The sequence below is a fragment of the Bufo bufo genome, chromosome 1 (assembly GCF_905171765.1).
Source record: "Bufo bufo chromosome 1, aBufBuf1.1, whole genome shotgun sequence".
In the NCBI taxonomy this organism is placed as follows: Eukaryota; Metazoa; Chordata; class Amphibia; order Anura; family Bufonidae; genus Bufo; species Bufo bufo.
In genome coordinates this window covers 570,930,060-570,955,944 of record NC_053389.1, presented here as the reverse complement: position 1 = coordinate 570,955,944, position 25,885 = coordinate 570,930,060, and the positions used below count along the sequence as shown (strand labels likewise).

At 40.0% G+C, this 25,885-nt stretch overlaps 1 protein-coding gene across 1 annotated transcript; it reads right to left on the bottom strand.

Moving 5' to 3' along the window:
• Positions 1-7,534: 7,534 nt before the first annotated feature.
• On the bottom strand, positions 7,535-21,356 carry UCMA (upper zone of growth plate and cartilage matrix associated). The gene is made up of 5 exons (XM_040415746.1): positions 21,266-21,356; positions 16,020-16,085; positions 14,993-15,085; positions 8,692-8,790; positions 7,535-7,656 (listed from the first exon to the last, which is right to left on the bottom strand). The coding sequence occupies exons 1-5, from the start codon at positions 21,321-21,323 to the stop codon at positions 7,559-7,561; spliced, it is 414 nt and encodes a 137-aa protein (XP_040271680.1). The 5' UTR covers positions 21,324-21,356; the 3' UTR covers positions 7,535-7,558.
• Positions 21,357-25,885: the final 4,529 nt, after the last annotated feature.

Here is a 25,885-nt window from a genome sequence, read left to right as displayed (position 1 = left end):
GACATCAGGGCTGAAGCAATGCCAAAGGAACACTACCTATGGTTGGCACCACTGAACCACCAATACTGCTTGATGTTACTCTGCATTTTGGCTTACAGAAGTATCCACCTTTTCCTATCGCAGAATTAATAGACTGTAAAACAGGACTTCTCATCTTCCATGGGAGTGTCTTATAACTAGGGAATGGGCACAAGGGCTGTCGTTGTCTGTAACATCCACCCCTATCCTCCTCCCTCCGCTCTGAGTCATCTAAGTCCACCCCTTTTAGTCGGACGCTGTGGTCCTCCTTCTGTCCGTCAGTAGTGTCCCAGCTGTCCATGAGAACAGAGATCTGATGTTAAGCACAACACTTAACATGTAACACGTAACTTCAAACATTGAAACAAACAGATCTGACAATACAGACATGAAACTTTTCATTGACTTCAATTTAAAAAAAAAATGTACAGCTCAATCAACACTGTTGGCACCAATAAAAACCAAAAATCTTCCAAGAAAAATAAAATAAAATTCTCAATGCGCATATTATTTAAAAACAAATATCGTACTCCATACGCATTCACATTTTCATGTACTCATTTTCACAAACAGCTCATAACCACGCCCTTATACATAAAATATGAATTGCATACACAGCTCTGCTAAAAACGCCTCAACTACAACTCAAAGCCACACCCATTCACATTCCACTGAATCATTTGTCTTCCAACCCAGCCACACAGTTTTCTTTGTTTCATCCCAAAACTTGCAGCACAAACACAGCTTTCCTGGAAACAGATAGCCACACCACACCCAGAATTGCTGATGGTCTATGTCGCTGTTGTGCTGTGTTTTCCAATGTCTTCTGGTCTTCACTCTGCGATTAATCAAATCTTAGAACAAGACAATATACATGTTATAATCATTCAGTCATTTTGTTAAACCCAAATCATCTTATATGCCATGTGGTCTTAGTTAGTGTTGCACATATATAATAATTTTTGTTAAAAGCTGGATTCCCACATTACACTGCTTGGGAAAGAAGAAAGAAAATTATTAAACAATTCTTCGTCTTGTATAATGTTATTACACATATAACATCACTTATTCTGCATGATTCCCTCCCCCCTTCTTTCTTTGCCTGCTTCTCTTATCTCAGGAATGTTTCTCTGTTAAGGCAGGGGAAGTGAATCAGCCCAACACAGGACGTTCAACCGTCTTAAATATTCCTCAAACTTTTACAGATACTGCACCAGACAATACTGCGTCTTCTCACACTCTGGAAAGTAGAACTACTTCAGAGATATCTTTCTAACACCTTTGTGTTCTGTGGCTCACACTAGGTACAATACTTATCCATTAACTGACCATCTTTTACTGCTCTAATCTCTAATGCTAGGGCTATGGATCTTCCCTATTTAAACACACACATATCATTAGGATAACAAAACTTAACCAGTTCATTTCTGAACATTTAACACTAGCGCCTTTCTGATTGCAGACACTGGGGCACTTTCTTTCTTGCTAGTGCCATCAATTAACATCCTGACACTGCTCTGTTTTCTTACTCATTAGAACCCCCCCCTCAACATCACAGGAGTTCTCATGTCTACATTCTGTTCTGAGTTCTGATGTCTACAGAGGCGTTCTTCTATAGGCAGTGAGTAATATGTGTATATCATATTCATCCAGCCAAGGGATTGGATTTGGCATCCTTTCACACTGCCCACAGCACATTTCTCTGCCCCCCCCCCCCTTCTTCTCCTCATAGCATTGCATAGACAGAGCTCGACTAACAGCAGAAAGGGGAGGGGGGAGGCTCCTGAGATACAAACTTCTTCTTAACAACTTAAGATTAACCAGTTACAGTCCTAGAGATACAAAAAATATAGAATAAAATTCACACATCTCTAACACTGGTGGGGTGCCAGGAGATGGTCATCAACATGGGGAAAGCAGAAACCCCCTTTTAACAGCTGCGCCATATTAAAGGTGCCGCCCAGCCATTAATGCAAACCGACCAAACAGTGCTGTCTCAGTTTAACAAGAGCCAGTTGCAGCCCATACGACTGCACAGTACTGTGCATGTGGTTGTATCCAAAATGTATAATTAAAATGCTACCTTAAAAAACATGTTTAAGTTCAGACTGCTATAAGAAATTAGCATAACACATGTACCAGGCTTGAGATATTGGGGATGTTAACCAAAAGGCATGCAGTTTTAGAAAAAAAGCCTCAGTGTTTCATGTGATGTGCTAGATATTCATATGCTGTTATTTTCTGGGATGTTTGTTCCACTGTGATGCCTTCAGGCTGTATTACACAGCCCGATGTGGCAGACTATTGTCGGGAAGGAAGCCTTCTTCCTGGCAATCGTCTGCTTGCTAGCGGAGATGACTGCTTCTATTACATGCAGCAATCTCTTCCACAGCATTGGGAGACTCGATCACTATGCCATTTCTCATCCCGATGCTGTCTAGTGGTTTGCCGGTGACAGATTGTGATTAGACACCATGATCTGCCACCTGCAAATGATAATTTTTTAACATGTCAAAAGATTTGGATTGCCCAATGAACGCGTGTTTGCTCATTCATCGGTCAATCGGCAGCAGTACTACACTGCAAGATGATTGCTAACTAGCGTTCATTTGCCGAAAAATCAGTAGGTATAATACAGGCTTTATTCACACAGTCAGTGTTCGGTCAGTGATTGAGCCAAAACCAGGTGCGGCTCTAAACACAGAACAGATGCAGATCTTTCCCTTATACCTTATGTCTGTGAAGGCTCCAATTCTGGGTTTGGCTCACAATCCCTGATGGAAATCACTGAGCAAAACACTGATATGTGAATAAGGTTTTATACAGCAAGCTTTGTGAGGACAAATGTTTTTAATTATTCTGTTTGTCAATATTCCCAATTCTTTTGTTCTTAACCACTTCAGCCCCCCTAGCTTAAACACCCTTAATGACCAGACCACTTTTTACACTTCTGCACTACACTACTTTCACCATTTATTGCTCGGTCATGCAACTTACCACCCAAATGAATTTTACCTCCTTTTCTTCTCACTAATAGAGCTTTCATTTGGTGGTATTTCATTGCTGCTGACATTTTTACTTTTTTTGTTATTAATCGAAATTTAACAATTTTTTTGCAAAAAAATGAAATTTTTCACTTTCAGTTGTAAAATTTTGCAAAAAAAACGACATCCATATATAAATTTTTCTCTAAATTTATTGTTCTACATGTCTTTGATAAAAAAAAATGTTTGGGTAAAAAAAAATGGTTTGGGTAAAAGTTATAGCGTTTACAAACTATGGTACAAAAATGTAAATTTTCCGCTTTTTGAAGCAGCTCTGACTTTCTGAGCACCTGTCATGTTTCCTGAGGTTCTACAATGGCCAGACAGTACAAACACCCCACAAATGACCCCATTTCGGAAAGTAGACACCCTAAATGAAACCCTAAGGAAAATGATGATTCTTTTTTTTTTTTTCTTACAAAGTCTCATATTCCACTAACTTGTGACAAAAAATAAAAACTTCCATGAACTCACTATGCCCATCAGCGAATACCTTGGGATGTCTTCTTTCCAAAATGGGGTCACTTGTGGGGTAGTTATACTGCCCTGGCATTCTAGGGGCCCAAATGTGTGGTAAGGAGTTTGAAATCAAATTCTGTAAAAAATGGCCGGTGAAATCCGAAAGGTGCTCTTTGGAATGTGGGCCCCTTTGCCCACCTAGGCTGCAAAAAAGTGTCACACATCTGGTATTTCCGTACTCAGGAGAAGTTGGGCAATGTGTTTTGGGGTGTCATTTTACATATACCCATGCTGGGTGAGAGAAATATCTTGGCAAAAGACAACTTTTCCCATTTTTTTATACAAAGTTGGCATTTGACCAAGCTATTTATCTCACCCAGCATGGGTATATGTAAAATGACACCCCAAAACACATTGCCCAACTTCTCCTGAGTACGGCAATACCAGATGTGTGACACTTTTTTGCAGCCTAGGTGGGCAAAGGGGCCCACATTCCAAAGAGCACCTTTAGGATTTCACAGGTAATTTTTTACAGATTTTGATTTCAAACTACTTACCACACATTAGGGCCCCTAGAATGCCAGGGCAGTAAAACTACCCCACAAGTGACCCCATTTTGGAAAGAAGACACCCCAAGGTATTCCGTGAGGGGCATGGCGAGTTCCTAGAATTTTTTATTTTTTGTCACAAGTTAGCGGAAAATGATGATTTCTTTTTTTTCTTACAAAGTCTCATATTCCACTAACTTGTGACAAAAAATAAAAACTTCCATGAACTCACTATGCCCATCACGAAATAACTTGGGGTGTCTTCTTTCCAAAATGGGGTCACTTGTGGGGTAGTTATACTGCCCTGGCATTCTAGGGGCCCTAATGTGTGGTAAGTAGTTTGAAATCTAAATCTGTAAAAAATGACCTGTGAAATCCTAAAGGTGCTCTTTGGAATGTGGTCCCCTTTGCCCACCTAGGCTGCAAAAAAGTGTCACACATCTGGTATTGCCGTACTCAGGAGAAGTTGGGCAATGTGTTTTGGGGTGTCATTTTACATATACCCATGCTGGGTGAGATAAATATCTTGGTCAATTGCCAACTTTGTATAAAAAAATTGGAAAAGTTGTCTTTTGCCAAGATATTTCTCTCACCCCCCTGTCATTGATCACCCCCTTGTAAGGCTTCATTCAGACGTCCGTATGTTCTTTACGGATCCACTGATACATGGATCGGATCCGCAAAACACATACGGACGTCTCAATGGAGCCTTACAGGGGGGTGATCAATGACGGGGGTGATCACCCCATATAGACTCCCTGATCACCCCCCTGTCACTGATCACCCCCCTGTCATTGATCACCCTCCTGTAAGGCTCCATTCAGACGTCCGTATGTTTTTTACGGATCCACGGATACATGGATCGGATCCGCAAAACACATATGGACATCTGAATGGAGCCTTACAGGGGGGTGATCAATGACAGGGGGGTGATCACCCCATATAGACTCCCTGATCACCCCCCTGTAAGGCTCCATTCAGACGTCCGTATGTTTTTTACGGATACATGGATCGGATCCGCAAAACACATACGGACATCTGAATGGAGCCTTACAGGGGGGTGATCAATGACAGGGGGGTGATCAATGACAGGGGGGTGATCAGGGAGTCTATATGGGGTGATCACCCCCCTGTCATTGATCACCCCCCTGTAAGGCTCCATTCAGATGTCCGTATGTGTTTTGCGGATCCGATCCATGTATCCGTGGATCCGTAAAAAACATACGGACGTCTGAATGGAGCCTTACAGGGGGGTGATCAATGACAGGGGGGTGATCAGGGAGTCTATATGGGGTGATCACCCCCCTGTCATTGATCACCCCCCTGTAAGGCTCCATTCAGATGTCTATATGTGTTTTGCGGATCCGATCCATGTAGCCATGGATCCGTAAAAAACATACGGACGTCTGAATGGAGCCTTACAGGGGGGTGATCAATGACAGGGGGGTGATCAGGGAATCTATATGGGGTGATCACCCCCCTGTAAGGCTCCAGTCAGACGTCTGTATGTGTTTTGCGGATCCGATCCATGTATCCGTGGATCCGTAAAAAACATACGGACGTCTGAATGGAGCCTTACAGGGGGGTGATCAATGACAGGGGGGTGATCAATGACAGGGGGGTGATCAGGGAGTCTATATGGGGTGATCACCCCCGTCATTGATCACCCCCCTGTAAGGCTCATTGAGACGTCCGTATGTGTTTTGCGGATCCGATCCATGTATCAGTGGATCCGTAAAAAACATACGGACGTCTGAATGAAGCCTTACAAGGGGGTGATCAATGACAGGGGGGTGATCAATGACAGGGGGGTGATCAGGGAGTCTATATGGGGTGATCAGGGGTTAATAAGGGGTTAATAAGTGACAGGGGGGGTGTAGTGTAGTGGTGTTTGGTGCTACTTATTACTGAGCTGCCTGTGTCCTCTGGTGGTCGATCCAAGCAAAGGGGACCACCAGAGGACCAGGTAGCAGGTATATTAGACGCTGTTATCAAAACAGCGTCTAATATACCTAGTAGGGGTTAAAAAAAATCGCATCTCCAGCCTGCCAGCGAACGATCGCCGCTGGCAGGCTGGAGATCCACTCGCTTACCTTCCGATCCTGTGAACGCGCGCGCCTGTGTGCGTGCGTTCACAGGAAATCTCGCCTCTCGCGAGAGGACGCGTATATGCGTCCACCCAGAATAGCAGGGCCGCCGCCAGGATGCAATCCTGCGTACGGCGGTCCGGAGGCGGTTAAAGGGGTTATCCCATGACTAATGTAAAAAATTTAAATCAGACATTATATAGTACATGAAAATCTCTTTCTAACAAAGCTAGAACCAGCCATGTACCTCACATGGATCCAGAGATCTCCCCATTCATTGCTCTGCTAGATTTATATCAAGCTGACAGCTCAGGGGGCGTGTCTCTGATCTCCCTATCACAGCTCAGGAGGAGTGTCTCTGATCTCCCTATCACAGCTCAGGAGACGTGTCTCTGATCTCCCTATCACAGCTCAGGAGGCGTGTCTCTGATCTCCCTATCACAGCTCAGTAGGCGTGTCTCTGATCTCCCTATCACAGCTCAGGAGGCGTGTCTCTGATCTCCCTATCACAGCCCAGGAGGCGTGTCTCTGATCTCCCTATCACAGCTCAGGAGGCGTGTCTCTGATCTCCCTATCACAGCTCAGGAGGCGTGTCTCTGCTCTCCCTATCACAGCTCAGGAGGCAGTTGAAGGATAAAACTGAGCATGTGTGGCCTTCTCAGTTAGCCGGACAAAGAAATAAGAGAAGAAAAAAAAAACTAGATGGCGCTATACAGATACATTTTATTGAATAGCTCAGTGGCTAGGCAAAATTTTTTATTACATGAAATTACAAAAGTATTCAGATGCAGGTGCTGGTTTGAAAACTGTAGAATATTTTTCGTGGAAGATAAGCTGCCAAAAGTCTTGCAGCGACTTATTCCCACCTCCTAATTAAGACCACATGCATGCTCAGCTGAGTGTGTATGTAGGTGGAAAGTGGGCTATAGGAGTAGCTAACAGCCAAACTGACAGCTTTCTAATAAATATATATATATATATATATATATATATATATATATTCATATTCAGCCTAAGTGTCTTTCAGGTGAGGAGATTGTACTTAATGACAAAGATGAGACTTCATCCCTTGTATTTACGACTTTTATTTGGGTTGAAACATTTTTTAACTCTTTACATTTAAACATTGCTTCTTAACTCCCACCCACACACATACTATGTCTTCCCCCTACTTTGTTCTGTTATGCTACGCCAGAAAGCTCTTACCTGTTACTAAATGCTTTCTTGAAGATGAAAAATTTTACAACAAAAATAATCTGCATGTAAGCAACAAATGGTCTACAGATAAACCAATAATGATTATATAATCTATGATCCTTGGCTGCTAGTACTGCTGAGCTATAGCAGGACTTTAGTGAGTTTTTGATTGAAAATGTTTCTATATACATTAATTCTATGGATCTTAAATGTTTTGACGTTGGTAAAGATAGGAAGGAGACAGCCCATCATAATGCCACTGGCGCCACTGTTCAACTTGTTCACGGGTGCGCTCTTCTTGTTCTGTAGAAAAATGGCAAAAGGATTACTGAGCTTTTATTATCTACTCTTATTAGGAAACGTCACTTTTGTATTGGACACCAGTTTAATAATATGGCTCTGTGAAGCAAATCAGGAAGTTTTCTCAGCAAGGCCAAACATGGGACTAAGGCTACATGGCGACGTGTCGCGTGACAAAAAAAAAGTACAACTACACTGACACATGTCGGGCGACATTTTTGCAATAGTGTCGCACTGTGACTGCAACGTGACAGCCGCACAAAAATCCAACTTTGATGGATTTTTGTTGTTGTGACAGTTGCAGCATGTCGCAGTGCGACACCATTGACTATCATAAAAATAGTTTCGCGACTTTTGTGCGAGAAGTCGCGCTACAACTGTCGCCGTGTAGGCCTAGCCTTTCATAGGTACAGATCTGTTGACAGATGCCCTTTAAAAATAATCATTTCAATTGTCTATATCTGTAATACAATGTGCTGCCTAAATATTATCCAATGTAAAGTCCTACAGATGAAATATAAAATAAATTAGTAATAGTGATCACCAGGATTGCTTAGACAGGATGCGAAATAGCATCCTCTAATTTGTGATGCATATTATGTCATTCTAGGTTTCCAGTGTCTGACTGTAACAGATGTCACTGTTCACTTACAGCATACAGAGATCTTAAATCATTAATCTTTTGATGCATAAGAATATACTTAGGACTTTATTTTTTCCCATGCCAGTTGCTCCATTCAATATACACAATAGTTGTGATTGTGAAAACATGGTACTCCCATCATAATTTCTGCTAGGCACATTTAGACATTCCTTAGTCATAGTGGGCAGTCCACACATGAATAACTTATGACCATTGGTCAAGTTTCTGGTAATTCTCCTTTCTAAGAGTAGTCAGTATTACAGTATTTGAGTTATGCAGGTTTTTTTGTGGACAAAGTATAACCTCCTATTGTGTCCCCATATAGATTCAGTGACCAGAATCTACACACTTATATTTTTAGGGTAACTATCAATTTTCTAATATGAGAAACTCACCATCCTGTTCCTCTTCAACAAAGTTCTCGTACTCATTCCTCTGTTCTTCATAGTACTCTCTCCTCCGTTCATCTGCTGCAAGCCTTTGGCGATTCTCAGCTGAAATACAAGGAAAATGAGGAAAGATATTGCAAATTGTTTTTAGATTTTTTCTTTATAAAGTTAATTATACTGCAGGGTAAAATTATGATGATCTTTTAAATATATACCTTTTGTGCCAAAAGAAAAAGTAACTAACTATTGTTATTTTTATCCAAAAAGATAATAAATTCTATACTACCATGATATATCTTTGTAAGGGGTCACAGCTGTATTTTTCTGAAATATAGTTGAGAATTCCAAATCTCCCAGCTACCCTTCAGATAGTTAAATTTAAAAAAAAAAATCTGCCTTCAGCCACCAACAGTGGATTGAGCTGGTTCCAATTGAATGCCTTAGGGTACTTTAACACTTGCGTTAGAGGATTCCTGCAGGCAGTTCCGTTGCCGGAACTGCCTGCCAGATCCGGAAATCCGTATGTAAACGGATAGCATTTGTTTCCGGACTCGGCTGACAAATGCATTGAAATACCGGATCCATCTCTTCGGTATCATTCAAAAAAACAAATCCGTCATTTATTTTTTTCGCATTTTTAAAGGTCTGCGCGTGTGCAGACCGGGAAACTGGATCCATTTTTCCAGAACACTTGGTACCGGATCTGGCATTAATACAGTTGCAAGAAAAAGTATGTGAACCCTTTGGAATGACATGGATTTCTGCACAAATTGGTCATAAAATGTGATCTGATCTTCATCTAAGTCACAACAATAGACAATCACAGTCTGCTTAAACTAATAACACACAAAGAATTAAATGTTACCATGTTTTTATTGAACACACCATGTAAACATTCACAGTGCAGGTGGAAAAAGTATGTGAACCCTTGGATTTAATAACTGGTTGAACCTCCTTTGGCAGCAATAACTTCAACCAAACGTTTCCTGTAGTTGCAGATCAGACGTGCACAACGGTCAGGAGTAATTCTTGACCATTCCTCTTTACAGAACTGTTTCAGTTCAACAATATTCTTGGGATGTCTGGTGTGAATCGCTTTCTTGAGGTCATGCCACAGCATCTCAATCGGGTTGAGGTCAGGACTCTGACTAGGCCACTCTGTTGTTGATTTACTTCTATGCTTTGGGTCGTTGTCCTGTTGCAACACCCATCTTCTGTTGAGCTTCAGCTAGTGGACAGATGGCCTTAAGTTCTCCTGCAAAATGTCTTGATAAACTTGGGAATTCATTTTTCCTTCGATGATAGCAATCTGTCCAGGCCCTGACGCAGCAAAGCAGCCCCAAACCATGATGCCCCCACCACCATACTTCACAGTTGGGATGAGGTTTTGATGGTGTGCTGTGCCTCTTTTTCTCCACACATAGTGTTGTGTGTTTCTTCCAAACAACTCAACTTTGGTTTCATCTGTCCACAGAATATTTTGCCAGTACTGCTGTGGAACATCCAGGTGCTCTTGTGCAAACTGTAAATGTGCAGCAATGTTTTTTTTTTTACAGCAGTGGCTTCCTCTGTGGTATCCTCCCATGAAATCCATTCTTGTTTAGTGTTTTACGTATCGTAGATTCGCTAACAGGGATGTTAGCATATGCCAGAGACTTTTGTAAGTCTTTAGCTGACACTCTAGGATTCTTCTTCACCTCATTGAGCAGTCTGCGCTGTGCTCTTGCAGTCATCTTTACAGGACGGCCACTCCTAGGGAGAGTAGCAGCAGTGCTGAACTTTTTCCATTTATAGACAGTTTGTCTTACCGTGGACTGCTGAACAGCAAGGCTTTTGGAAATACTTTTATAACCCTTTCTAGCTTTATGCAAGTCAACAATTCTTAACCAGAGGTCTTCTGAGAGCTCTTTTGTGCGAGGCATTATTCACATCAGGCAATGTTTCTTGTGAAAAGCAAACCCAGAACTGATGTGTGTTTTTTATAGGGCAGCTGTAACCAACACCTCCAATCTCATCTCATTGATTGGACTCCAGTTGGCTGACACCTCACTCCAATTAGCTCTTAGAGATGTCATTAGTTTAGTAACATTTAATTATTTGTGTGTTACTGTACATTTCAATGGAAATTCCAGCAAGTGTTCTGGAATTTTGGCCAGAGACAATACCGTAAGAGGGACTGAACTGAAGACATCCTGATGCATACTGAACGGAATGCTTTACATTCAGAATGCATTAGGATAAAACTGAAACTTTTTTTCCGGTATTGAGCCCCTGTGATGGAACTCAATACCGGAAAACTTTAACGCTATTGTGAAAGTATCCTTAAAGGGGTATTCCAATAACAAGAAGTTATCCCCTTTCTTCAAGATTGGAGATGACTCAGATGCCAAATCTTAGTCACTGTACTTTCACACAATTTCATTTAATAGAGAATGGTGTAACTAGCAAATATACAAATCACTTCATTTTAAAAAAAAAAAGTGCCTGCATCCACCTGAAAAAAAAAAAGCTGTTCATGGCCGATAAGGGTCATACTTCCACCTCCTAATTTGAAGTCCATTGCCTGTTGTCAGGCAAGAGCTCCTGTGCCTGATATAAGCACTGCCTATATAATGCTTCTGAAAATCAGAGAAACGCCTGTGTCTGTCAATTCAGTTATTTGATCTGTTATTTCCATCAGATATGAACCAAAACCAGTAGTGAAACCTACTCAGAGATAAAGTATAATGGAAAGATATTCACCTGGTCTGTGGTTTTGACCCACACCAAGTTTTGGCTCACAATAACTGATGGAAATAACTGAAGTGTGAACTCTCCCTTCTTATCAGCTTTCTCAGATACCTGAAAGAAAACAAAGGCATACTGATAGGGAACATAGATTGTGAGCCCAATTGGGGATAACGTGATGCTAATCTCTGTAAACCTCTGCGGAAAAACATGTCAGTTCTCTGTAAGTGAGTAAAATAAATAGTAGGAAGTGAGGTCACTGCATGCAGCCCTGGCAGCTTCAATAGAAGGGATAAACTCACTGCTTCTGATTGAAATGCATCTAGCAGTGCAGCTGAAACATGGAATGGAAATATGGCTGAAAGAGACTTTAGGGAAGCCCAAACAACACACAAAAACACAAGAGAAAATATGTATAGATAAGCAGAACAGTGAACAAATATGACATGGTATTCAGTTGCTTGTACACTTGATTAGACAGGGATGGCTAAATAATCTATTTCTCAGGCATTTACAAGAACTGAAAATCTAAGTTGAAGAAAACATGATTATTATTCATTCTTGCCACAATTATATGGACACAGTAATCCACTGTGTTTACTGACTTGTTTGGTGGGTTTTTGAAGCACATCTAGTAAGGGCTGAAATTCGAAAAGCTATATTTCAATATCCCAACCCAGTGATTACTAGCATCCGGAGTACTAATGTCCTTGGCTAATGGTCTGTCTGCAATAACATATGTATGATCATCCTGACATTTCAACTAGGAAACTTGTCAAGGTCCGTTGGCACGGGATCCCAAAGAAGAGAGCATCAGGGCGAGCAAATTATTTTTTGGTATTTTAGGATTGTAAAGCTACATTTAGATGTGGGCGATATTTCGAGGACTTTTAGTGCAGATTCTACACCAAAACTCTGCAACAATGTACAGTAAAAAAAGATGGTATGTAAATAGGGTTTTTAAACCTCCTAAGTATATGAGATAGATCACTTCATACTGGCTTTGGACTGTATTATAACTCACATTTAGATATGTTGATTTGCTTTGATGCCCCCATACGCCTTACAAAGGTAATTGATGGGAAAAAAATAACTTTCTGCAAAAGGATAACGTGTACTGGTTCTCATTGAGGAGACTCAGCAGTGTATGGAGACTTTCAAACAATGTTCCATGGGAAAAAGCATGCAGATTTGCCCATATCAGCCAAAACTGATATGAGCTTATTTGCAAACTATTGGGGTAATTTACTATGCTGAAATATGCCTAAATTAGGCGTATTTTAGGAGCAGATAGCCTAGCCACGCTCACGCCAGGTCTAAAATTGTGGGCATGTCGGGGACCGGGCGGCAGACCCATCTCATTCACCATTTTCTACACCTGTTTTAGGCCTGTGCCTCTTCATAACTTCGGCAGATTCACCACCAGTTTAGAGCTTTATTAAGACCGGCGTCTAAAAAGCCAGTCTTAACAAATGTGCCCCTATATATTTTGGAAAACTTAAAGAGTTATTTCCATCTGGGCACCTCTGGGACCCATACATATTTCATGTCGCTGTGAATAGAGAGGTGTTCGTACATGCGCATCTCTCTCCTTTTATGTCTATGGAAGTTCTATAATTGCAGAGTAAGGCCTTATGCACACGGCCGTCTGTGCCAGCATTTTTTTGTGGACCCATTGACTTCAATGGGTCAGTGAACAGCATTTTGCTTCCACTTATAGGACATCCAAGGGGTTGAATAAAACGGATAAAAGATGAAAAGCATACAAAAGCTAGTTGCAGGGGGAAATCAGAAGCATCCTGGACACACAGATCCAGCATGCATTACTGGGAAGGACATGACCACAAGAGAAGTCTGAAACTAGAAGCAAGTTATAAACCTAAAGGGGGTAGCCACTTTCTGGTTACTGTTGACCAATGTGTATATAGGATGGCTACTAATACAGCCTTTGTTAAAATTCTGTATCATTTTCTATATTTCATAAATATACCCCCTTGTTTGTCAGGTTTTTTGTGCTGTCCACACACATATCTTGTCCATAAAATGGCTGCTGATGGAGGGTCATGTGACCAGGTAAATCACCTCCATGTGATGTCCCCTCCATTCAAACACACTGGACCTGCCATCTGCAATTGCACAGTGAGGAGTTTAGTGTAGGTGCAATATATTTGAATAGAGGGGTCATCACATGGAGGTGATTTGCCTGGTCACATGACCCTCCATCAGCAGCCATTTTATGGACAAGACCTCTATGCGAACGGCACAGAAGATTTGCCCAACAATGATGCATGACTGATATTGTAAACGGCACAGAACATCAACAAAGGCTATATTAGTAAGTGCCATATAGTCATCTTACCTACACATTGGTCACAAGTCTCCAGAAAGTGGCCAACCCCTTTAATATATATGGGCGTTGAAAAATGAATGAAGAAATAAAGATTGCAGACTGAAACTTAGTGTAGTTTTTTTTTTCTCAAGATAACCACTAAGTATATAAAAAGTCATTTTATCCATATCAAATGTGGCCATAGCTTTTCAGAGATGCAAAGTTTCACACTAGGCAAGAAGGAAAAGTACAGAAAAAGCAGCCAGCCATCTCTAGCCAGCTGTTCCTATGAGACGTGTAATGTGACCTGAAGGTGAGAATACTAGAAGCCTCAGTATTTTCTCCATGCTGCCCTGCACCTCCTGGTAGCTGCGTGGTGCTGCCCAGCACATACCAGACACTCTCTGCTGCTCTGTCTAGTACACATAGTCCTTCATTGTACAGAGTAATGAAAACAGCCCCAGAGGTGGAATACCTGACAGTTAAAGGGAAAAAGCCTGTAAGCGTATAGCAACATTCACGACATGTCTAAGTAAACTATGAGCAGACTTTTACAAGCATTTACTGAATAATTGCTAATGGAAGATGTAAATTGAATTAACTTGTGTGTTAATTCTACATTCTAAATAACCCTGTGTGTAGTGGGTCACAATGGCTAGAAGTTGACTGCTTGGGGTGTTCTGCATTTTACGGTTTATGCCCAATACTGTTTCCAGCTCTGCACAAAATCCACGTTGTACAGAATCATAATATGACGCCAAATTTCACAAGTAGACAAAGGTTTTTCTGTTGTATTCCATATAAATCAATAGGAAAATTATTGTGCCATCAGATGCTGTATTACAGATATATTCTTCTCTAACCCTATCTCCTCAGTACCTCTATGAGCATTTATCTACTGTGTGAATGGATAAAATGCAATAATCTTGAACACAGTTATATCTTTTTCTGATGGTAACTAGAACACTGCACCTTGCTAAATATTAAACATGTATAAACTAATGGATGGAAACCTATCATAGCTAAACATTTACCTCACTTTCTTTAATGAGAGTAGAATAAAACCCTCTAAATCCTCTAGTTATTGGTTTCTAAACTAGTGTCAGTTACAAGCATCTTGAAATTCAAAGGCTACAAACAAAATCATTCCTACAGTACACACCGGTGCGGAGACAGCAGGAATCCTGAACAATTTCAAGGAAACCATAGAGCAGAAAAATAAACATGTATCCACAAAGCAAACACCCTCACCATTTATTTCATCCTGGGATTTAGTTGATCTTTTGCCACGTTTCTTGAAGAAGTTTGATGCCTCGGATTCCGGCATGAATATTTTCTTCAAGCCTGTGGATGGAGTGCAGTTAATGGGATTGAAGGTTTATATTCAAGTCTAGAAAACATCTTCACATCTCTGTTTCATTTTCCGTTCTTCTAATCCTCAGAAGAAAAAAAGAAAAAACATGAAAAATAATCCTCAAAAAAACGGATCCTGTTGCACATTTGGCATCTGGTTGAGCTATTTCCGTCTGAGATCCGTTTTTTTTTTAGACTGGAAAAAAAGTCCTGCGTGCACTACGGAAATGGCCCAAACAGATGCCAAATGTTTAGAACTGATGCACAGGATGCGTTTTTTTTAAAGGATCCTGTTTTTTGTTTTTGTTTTTTTCTCTTCTTCTAACGGATCAGAAGATCGGAAAATGAAACGGTGATGTGAACTCTCCCTTAAAGCTTTATGCACACGAACGTATTTTCTTTCCGTGTCTGTTACGTTTCCGTTCCGTTTTCGGAGCCATTTATTTCAATGGGTCCGCAAAAAAAACAGAAGGTACTCCATGTGCATTCCGTTTCCGTATGTCCGTATTTCTGTTCCGCAAAAAAATAGAACATGTCCTATTATTGTCCGCATTACGGACAAGGATAGTACTGTTCTATTAGGGGCCAGCTGTTCCGTTCTACAAAATATGGAATGCACACGGACGTCATCCATATTTTTTGCAGATCCGTTTTTGTGGACGGCAAAATACATACAGTGGTGTGCATAAGGCCTTACTGATATTATCAGATACTTGTATGGGGCAAAAACTCATTAGTTTCCTTTACTCTGCACAGTCATTTTCCCTATGACAAGCCTCCCATGTACAATCTTGAAACTAAGGTGTATAAATACTACTAAATGTGTGTGTTATACATCTAGGAAATATATATCCGTGCATCTTATAGTCTGATGCGAGTGAATGTGTGTGTGTGTGTATATATATATGTTGTATACATTACTTACTTTCTTTCCTGTCTGCTGCCCCATCATCATTGTTTCTTACGGCAGCACCTTCACTCACCTGGAAAACTAGAATACACAGAATGAGAGAGATCAAACTGGAGAAAAGAACAACAGATTGTATAATTGAGGACAAGTATACAACAATGAGTTAGTATTTATATCTAGAGATCAGCGAATTTCCGCTTATCAAATTCGTTCACACTTCGTTTGGTGGTAAAAGATGAATTGCGTTATGGATTCCATTTACCACCAAACGAAGTGTGAACAAATTTCAAAATATGAAATTCGCTCATCTCTATTTATATCCTTGCACTTTATAAAAATATGCCCAACTGTAAGACTAAGTAAGAATTCTATTTTAGTATATTTATTTGTAATATATAGATGCAGCCGAGCTAAACTTGATGGTTAACGTGTTAAGTAAAAAAAGGCACAAAAAAGGTTAACTAACTCTTTCAATGTATTTCAATGGCTTTTGTCACAAGATGGCACGAGATAACACTGTGATGTGTGTTATCAGAGTTAATTTTAGCTGGGCTACATCTGTATATAGTAATTTATAATGTTCACATATAGCAGGGGCGTAGCCATTGTTCCATTTACAGAAAATTACTGCATGTGCCATTTTGGTCTCATTTTCACGGTAGACTCATCCAATGAAGGCAATGGGTCAGTGAAAAAAAAAAAAAGCTAACGTTTACCATCCATTTGCAGTCTGTTTATCACAGATGGCTGCCATTTTTGTCAGATGCGAAAAACAGATGTCATGCTGATGCCGTGTAAATGTAAAAATATAGACACACAGAACACAGTCAGAGACAAACCTGTTTCAATGTGGATGTAAAGTTAGTCTTTAGCAGGCATACACTGACAAGTTTTACATTACTTGTATGAATGAGCCCTTTTATCAAGAAGCTTACTTGAATAAAGAGCACATAATCTGAATATTTACTTATGCTGTATATTGTTTAATATGTAACATAAAGGATCACTCCAAATCTGCAATATGTTCCTGGCTCATACGCAGGTACATCGCACAATGATACTGATAGACCCCTTATATGTGGAACAGCACAAACTGTGTCAGAGACACATCTACATCACACCCTGTATCACATAAACCTCTCAAGAGCACAAACATCCCACAATATATCATATAGACCTGTCATATGCAGAATCATCCCACAATGTATCATATACACCGCTCATATGCAGAATCATCCCACAATGTATCATATAGACCTCTCATATGCAGAATCATCCCACAGTGTGTCATATAGACCTCTCATATGTAGAATAATCCCACAATGTATCATATAGACCCCTCATATGTAGAATAATCCCACAATGTATCATATAGACCCCTCATATTTAGAGTAATCCCACATTGTATCATATAGACCCCCTCATATGGAGAATCATCCCACAATGTATCATATAGACCCCTCATATGGAGAATCATCCTACAATGTATCATATAGACCCCTCATATGTAGAATAATCCCACATTGTATCATATAGACATTTAATATGCAGAATCATCCCACTGTGTATCATATATATATATCAGATAGACCCCTCATCTACAGAATAATCACACAATATATCAGATAGACCCCTCATCTACAGAATAATCACACAATATATCAGATAGACCCCTCATCTACAGAATAATCACACAATATATCAGATAGACCCCTCATCTACAGAATGATCACACAATGTATAAGATAATTTCCAACATCATACAGGTTGATACACTGATGAGCTCCTATATCCTAGAAATATCATAGATTATATACACCCCATATCTGGAAATGGCAATGTATCAAATAGACTCTTATATCTAGAAACACCACCCAATTTAATAAACAGACCCATTATATGCAAAAACTAAACAGAAAATATTAGACAAACCCCTCATATGCAAAATGATCAATATATACACAGACCCCTCATATGTACACACACCAATCAGATACACCTAACTTATTTGCAGAAACACACAGTGTATCAGATAGACCCCATCATATACTGGAACACCACATCATGTATCAGATAGACCCCATCATATACTGGAACACCACATTGTATATCGGATAGACCCCATCATATACTGGAACACCACATTGTATATCGGATAGACCCCATCATATACTGGAACACCACATTGTATATCAGATAGACCCCATCATATACTGGAACACCACATTGTATATCAGATAGACCCCATCATATACTGGAACACCACATTGTATATCAGATAGACCCATTATATACTGGAACACCACATTGTATATCAGATAGACCCCATCATATACTGGAACACCACATTGTATATCAGATAGACCCATCATATACTGGAACACCACATTGTATATCAGATAGACCCCATCATATACTGGAACACCACATCATGTATCAGATAGACCCCATCATATACTGGAACACCCCATTGTATATCGGATAGACCCCATCATATACTGGAACACCACATTGTATATCAGATAGACCCCATCATATACTGGAACACCACATTGTATATCAGATAGACCCATCATATACTGGAACACCACATTGTATATCAGATAGACCCATCATATACTGGAACACCACATTGTATATCAGATAGACCCATCATATACTGGAACACCACATTGTATATCAGATAGACCCCATCATATACTGGAACACCACATTGTATATCAGATAGACCCATCATATACTGGAACACCAAATTGTATATCAGATAGACCCATCATATACTGGAACACGACATTGTATATCAGATAGACCCCATCATATACTGGAACACCACATCGTGTATCAGATAGACCCCATCATATACTGGAACACCACATTGTATATCAGATAGACCCCATCATATACTGGAACACCACATTGTATATCAGATAGACCCCATCATATACTGGAACACCACATTGTATATCAGATAGACCCATCATATACTGGAACACCACATTGTATATCAGATAGACCCATCATATACTGGAACACCACATTGTATATCAGATAGACCCCATCATATACTGGAACACCACATTGTATATCAGATAGACCCCATCATATACTGGAACACCACATTGTATATCAGATAGACCCATTATATACTGGAACACCACATTGTATATCAGATAGACCCCATCATATACTGGAACACCACATTGTATATCAGATAGACCCCATCATATACTGGAACACCACATTGTATATCAGATAGACCCCATCATATACTGGAGCACCACATTGTATATCAGATAGACCCATCATATACTGGAACACCACATTGTATATCAGATAGACCCATCATATACTGGAACACCACATCGTGTATCAGATAGACCTATCATATACTGGAACACCACATTGTATATCAGGTAGACCCATCATATACTGGAACACCACATTGTATATCAGATAGACACCGTTATATACAGGAACACCACATTGTATATCAGATAGACCCCATCATATACTGGAACACCACATTGTATATCAGATAGACCCCATCATATACTGGGAACACCACATTGTTTATCAGATAGACCCCATCATATACTGGAACACCACATTGTATATCAGATAGACCCCATCATATACTGGAACACCACATTGTATATCAGATAGACCCATCATATACTGGAACACCACATTGTATATCAGATAGACCCCATCATATACTGGAACACCACATTGTATATCAGATAGACCCCATCATATACTGGAACACCACATTGTATATCAGATAGACTCCATCATATACTGGAACACCACATTGTATATGAGATAGACCCCATCATATACTGGAACACCACACTGTATATGAGATAGACCCCATCATATACTGGAACACCACATTGTGTATCAGATAGACCCCATCATATACTGGAACACCACATTGTATATCAGATAGACCCCATCATATACTGGAACACTACATTGTATATCAAATAGACCCCATCATATACTGGAACACCACATTGTACATATATCAGATAGACCCATCATATACTGGAACACCACATCGTGTATCAAATAGACCCCATCATATACTGGAACACCACATTGTATATCAGATAGACCCATCATATACTGGAACACCACATTGTATATCAGATAGACCCCATCATATACTGGAACACCACATTGTATATCAGATAGACCCCATCATATACTGGAACACCACATTGTATATCAGATAGACCCCATCATATACTGGAACACCACATTGTACATATATCAGATAGGTCCCATCATATACTGGAACACTACATTGTATATCAGATAGACCCCATCATATACTGGAACACTACATTGTATATCAGATAGACCCCATCATATACTGGAACACCACATTGTACATATATCGGATAGGTCCCATCATATACTGGAACACCACATCATGTATCAGATAGACCCCATCATATACTGGAACACTAAATTGTATATCAGATAGACCCCATCATATACTGGAACACCACATTGTATATCAGATAGACCCCATCATATACTGGAACACCACATTGTATATCAGATAGACCCCATCATATACTGGAACACCACATTGTATATCAGATAGACCCCATCATATACTGGAACACCACATTGTATATCAAATAGACCCCATCATATACTGGAACACCACATTGTATATCAGATAGACCCCATCATATACTGGAACACCACATCGTGTATCAGATAGACCCCATCATATACTGGAACACCACATTGTACATATATCAGATAGACCCCATCATATACTGGAACACCACATTGTATATCAGATAGACCCCATCATATACTGGAACACCACATTATATATCAGATAGACCCTGTAATATACTGGAACCCCACATTGTGTATCAGATAGAGAATGCGACTTCTCATTTGTGGGGACATTACACAATATATAAGATAAGTTAGATGTGTGAGGGAGTGGTATGACTAACTTTAAATTGTTTCAGACATGCTTTGAGCGTATGGGGTCTCCCTGAAAATGCAGAAGGAGACCCTTTACATATGTGACAAATAATGGGTCAGATATGTAGGAACAGTACAAGGTCTATGTGATAGATTCCCCATGTGTAGGAACGTCACATAATGTGCCAGATAGACCCATCATATGGGACAATTCGACACAAAGTATCTGTACCTCTGATATGTAAGAATATAAAGCAATATATTCGATTTATCCCAGACTCTAGATTTAGCAGCTGGGGTTTTACCTGCAAGAAGCACCAGTGTTGTAGCAACTGCCAGATATAAAACTTGTTTCCAGTTCATCTTTGTAGAGATTTCTTGTCTTGCCTATAGGCTGCAAGGGACTGAGGAAAAGTTACAAATTCCTCCTGTGTCCCATAGGAAGGTGAGGCTGGAAGCTAAAATCTAGGGAGGAGGAGGGGCATGGTCACTGCATACCTATGGACCCTGTTAGTCTACTAAGAAATATACAACCAGCAGGAAGGACAAATCATTTTTCATTTTCCTTTTTGATGGTGTAATCATTAAAAAACCACTATATCATAGTTGTGCTATTCTTATGTTTGTGATGCCATTGCTAGCTTATTGTGCTGTTTCATTCACATCCTGATATGTGAACAATGAGGTCTATAAAGTTAGGTTAACGAAAACACAAGTTCTAAACTACAAAAAATATATACTAACTCAGATCATAAATATAAATAAATCAATTATTTGAAATAGGTTTTTTTGCCAATGATATCCCATCATATTATATATTTTTTGTAGTTAATGGTTACTCAGTATATAAAGCCCATTTCAAGTGATCTGGATGAAAAACATTTGGACATGAGCCACAGGGCCTAAATTGAACATTTCTATAGTTTTTTGCTGTTTTTTTTAATCTTATCTTACTCTTTTTCTCTGGGTTTTAAAGTATAAAATACAACAAATAAAAGGCTGAAGTTAACTTTCATTATATATTAGCTAAAAATATACCAGGTTAGAAAAAAATAGAGTGAACGTCCTCTAGAAATCACCACTACCATAGTACACTGGGGGTGATTATCAATTAAATACAGCAACAAAAAAAAGTATGGCGACATCCACCACCTTGCAGAATGTAAATAACCAGTTTGATGCTACCAACCTGGGTCAGGGGAGACCAGCTTGGTTGTAATGTCCAAGAGTTAGAGGGATGTGTGCTGACTCTAATATTCATTTGTTGGGGAGCTACAATAAGAGCCTGGCCAGGGGCGTAGCTATAGGGGAAGCAGGGGAAGTGACTGCATTGGGGCCCGGACGCACAAGTGCCCCCTCAGGTGAAAGACTAAAAGTTTTTATTGTCAGGGCCCCCACTACAATATTATACAAAGACATTATATACAGTGAAACTCTAAGAAATGGATGGAGAGGCTACCAGGCCTTGTCAGAGAGCTTAATCTTGACTAGCCACAGAAGTGGGGTTGCACGTTGCACGTGATTTGAGGGTTGCAAATAAGTTCCTGGGGGGGAAGAGAGGGCCGTTCAAAAATTTGCTGTGGGGCGCAGTCAATAGTAGTTATGTAGTTATGCCACTGAGCCTGGCCCTGTGCTTTCCAGCCCTAGAATGCCCCTTACTTGAATGGTGGGGGGGCTATTGTTACAATGCTGCAGTGGTTAGTGGACCAAACTACAGCAAAAACAGGCAAAGATGGAGGCTGCAAATGGCAGAGAACTTTACCATACGCAGCCTTCATCTATGCCCATGTTAGCCATTTTGGTTTGAAATCCATGGCCACTGACCAGATCTTCAGTTTCTCAAGAATGTCCTGAGAAATCGAACCATCGGCACATGTTCTGTCATATGTGCCTCAATGCATCTCCATATAGCAACGGGTGAGAAAATGTAAACAGTGGCATTCTAGGTGTCACGGTCCCTCCCATGACAGAGGTGAGAAGATCTGAGAGAATGGCAGCACGTGAAGGTATCTGACAGTCTCTCTGTTTTCTCCTTGCAGTGTTGTTGTTTAGTAATGACCACACCTCTCGTCAGGTGCAGCTTGTGGTCATTACTAAGGCTCTATTTAGTTCTGACTCACAATGCTTACCATGCGGTTGATATTTCCTGCTGGAGTTGGTTTAGCTGGTGTGTTGTTCCTTTGGATCTCCTGCTCCTCCATTCTTCTTTAAGCTAAGTGCATTTTGTTGTTCACTTGTGTTTGTTGTTTTCTAGGCCTCAGGGAGACGCTGGTTCCTTCATCTGGAAAGGAACCAGTAGTCTCATTCCCTGCCACCACTCCTAAGGATTTCCAGGGTCCCCAGGGCTAAGATTTTGGTGTATGAGTATTTCCACCTTCAGAATCTACTCATATTGACAGGAGTCAGGGAGAGGTCTAGGGATTCCTAGGAGGTCACCATTCCTCTCCCTTAGCTTTGAGGCCTAGACTCCGGTCTATTTCCTTCTGTGTGTTATCTGGTGTTTTCCCCTCCCCATTACCTGTGACACTAGGTGCTAATTGGCTCCCACTCTCCTCTGATAGACAGGGTTAGTGGTGTGTGTGGAGGTCTACTTCTTATTTCCAGTGATTATTGGGGGACCTAGCAGCCCAACCCCCACTGGTCGCAATTTCTGATATAACACCCATTTTTTTCTTTAATGGCAGGTTCTCTTTAATCCTGTAGAATCCTTAAGTGCATTAAAGGGGTTGTCCCATGAAAAATATTCTACAGTTTTCAAACCAGCCTCTGGATCTGAATAATTGCATGTAATTTAAAATGTATTCAATAAAATGTATCTGTATAGCGCCAACTGCTGTATGTTTTTTCTTTGTCCTGCTCACTGAGATGGCCGCACATGCTCAGTTTCATCCTTCAACTGCCTCCTGAGCTGTGATAAGCAGAGCTGAGACACGCCCCCTTAGCTGCAGCAGAAAAGACACTCCCCTTGAGCTTCCAGCTTGAATTAAATGTTACAGAGCAATGAATGGGGAGATCTCTGGATCCATGTGAGGTACAGGGCTGGTTCTAGCTTTGTTAGAAAAATATTGTCATGTACTATATGATGTCTGATTTTCATTTTTTACAATAGTTGTGGGATAACCCATACCTCCCAACTTTTTGGACGATTAAAGAGGGAAACTTATGGTTCATTGTGTGAAAGATCCATTTTCCTATACATAGATCTATACACTTTAATAGTTTTCTCTTACAAAAATGGCATACAAATATTCTGAATATAGAAATTACTAAAATCAAACTGCATTAAATAATGGAAAAATATACAAATGTGCTCAAATTTACAGAGAGGAACCAGAGAAACACTTTATGGGTCAATATTGTGAATGTAATAATGCAAATCTATACCTCAGAATAAAAAGAGGGACATTTAAGGAGCAAAGAGGGACAGAGGGACTTGAGTCAAAAAGAGGGACTGTCCGTCCAAAAGAGGGGCACCTGGGAGGTCTGGGATAACCCCTTTAATAAGTTTGATGCACAGACAAGACTACACACAGTTTCTGAGACTGGAAGAAGCTGTTTTCACAGTAACCATTATCAGCCACATCAGATCTTATATGGCTTATTTAACCCCTTAACGCCCAGCACCGTACATGTATGGTGCAACTGATAGCCGGACCCCTGCTGTATGCCCCTGGCATCGGTGAAATCACCGTTGCCGGCGCATTAACCCCCTGTCAAAAAAATAAAATAAAAACGGTGCTAAAAGAAAACAATTCTTTGCAACCTTACATCACTAAAAGTGACACCTCATCCCGCAAAAAATGAGCCCCTACCTAAGACAATCACCCAAAAAATAAAAAAAACTATGGCTCTCAGACTATGGAGACACTAAAACACAATTTATTTTTGTTTCAAAAATGCTTTTATTGTGTTAAATGTAATTTTTTTTTATTTATGTAGACATATTAGGTATCTCCGCATTTGTAACAACCTGCTCTATAAAAATACCACATGACCTAACCCCTCGGGTGAACAACGTAAAAAAATAAAAACGGTGTCAAAAAAGCCATTTTTTGTCACCTTACATCACAAAAGTCATATGCACCCCAAAATAGTGCCAATCAAACCGCCATCTCATCCCGCCAAAATTATACCCTACCTAAGACAATCGCCCAAAAACTTAAAAAACTATGGCTCTCAGACTATGGAGATACTAAAACATGATTTTTATTGTAATACATATTAGGTATTGCCATGTCTGTAACGATATTCTCTATAGAAATATCACATGGCCTAACCCCTCAGGTGAACACCGTAAAAAAATAAAAATAACAAAACGGTGTGAAAAAAGCCATTTTTTTGGTCACCTTACATAACAAAAAGTATAATAGCAAGCGATTAACAAGTCATATGCACCCCAAAATAGTTCCAATCAAACCGTCATCTCATCCCGCAAAAATGATAACCTACCTAAGACAATCGCCCAAAAACTGAAAAAACTATGTCTCTCAGACTATGGAGACACTAAAACATGTTTTTTTTGTTTCAAAAAATGATATCATTTGAACTTAAATAAATAAAAAAAGTATACATATTAGGTATTGCCACGTCCATAACGACCTGCTCTATAAACATATCACATGACCTAAACCCTCAGGTGAACACCGTAAAAAAAAAACTCCAAAATAGGATTAATCAAACCGTCATCTCATCCCACAAAAAATTTGATCCTACCTAAGACAATCGCATAAAAAATAAAAAAAACTAAGGCTCTCAGAATATGGAGACACTGAAACATGATTTTGTTTGATTCAAAAATGCTGTTATTGTGTAAAACATAAATAAATAAAGTATACATATTAGGTGTCGCCGCATCAGTAACAACCTGCTCTATAAAAATACCCCATGATCTAACCTTTCAGAAGAACATTGTAAATAACAAAAAA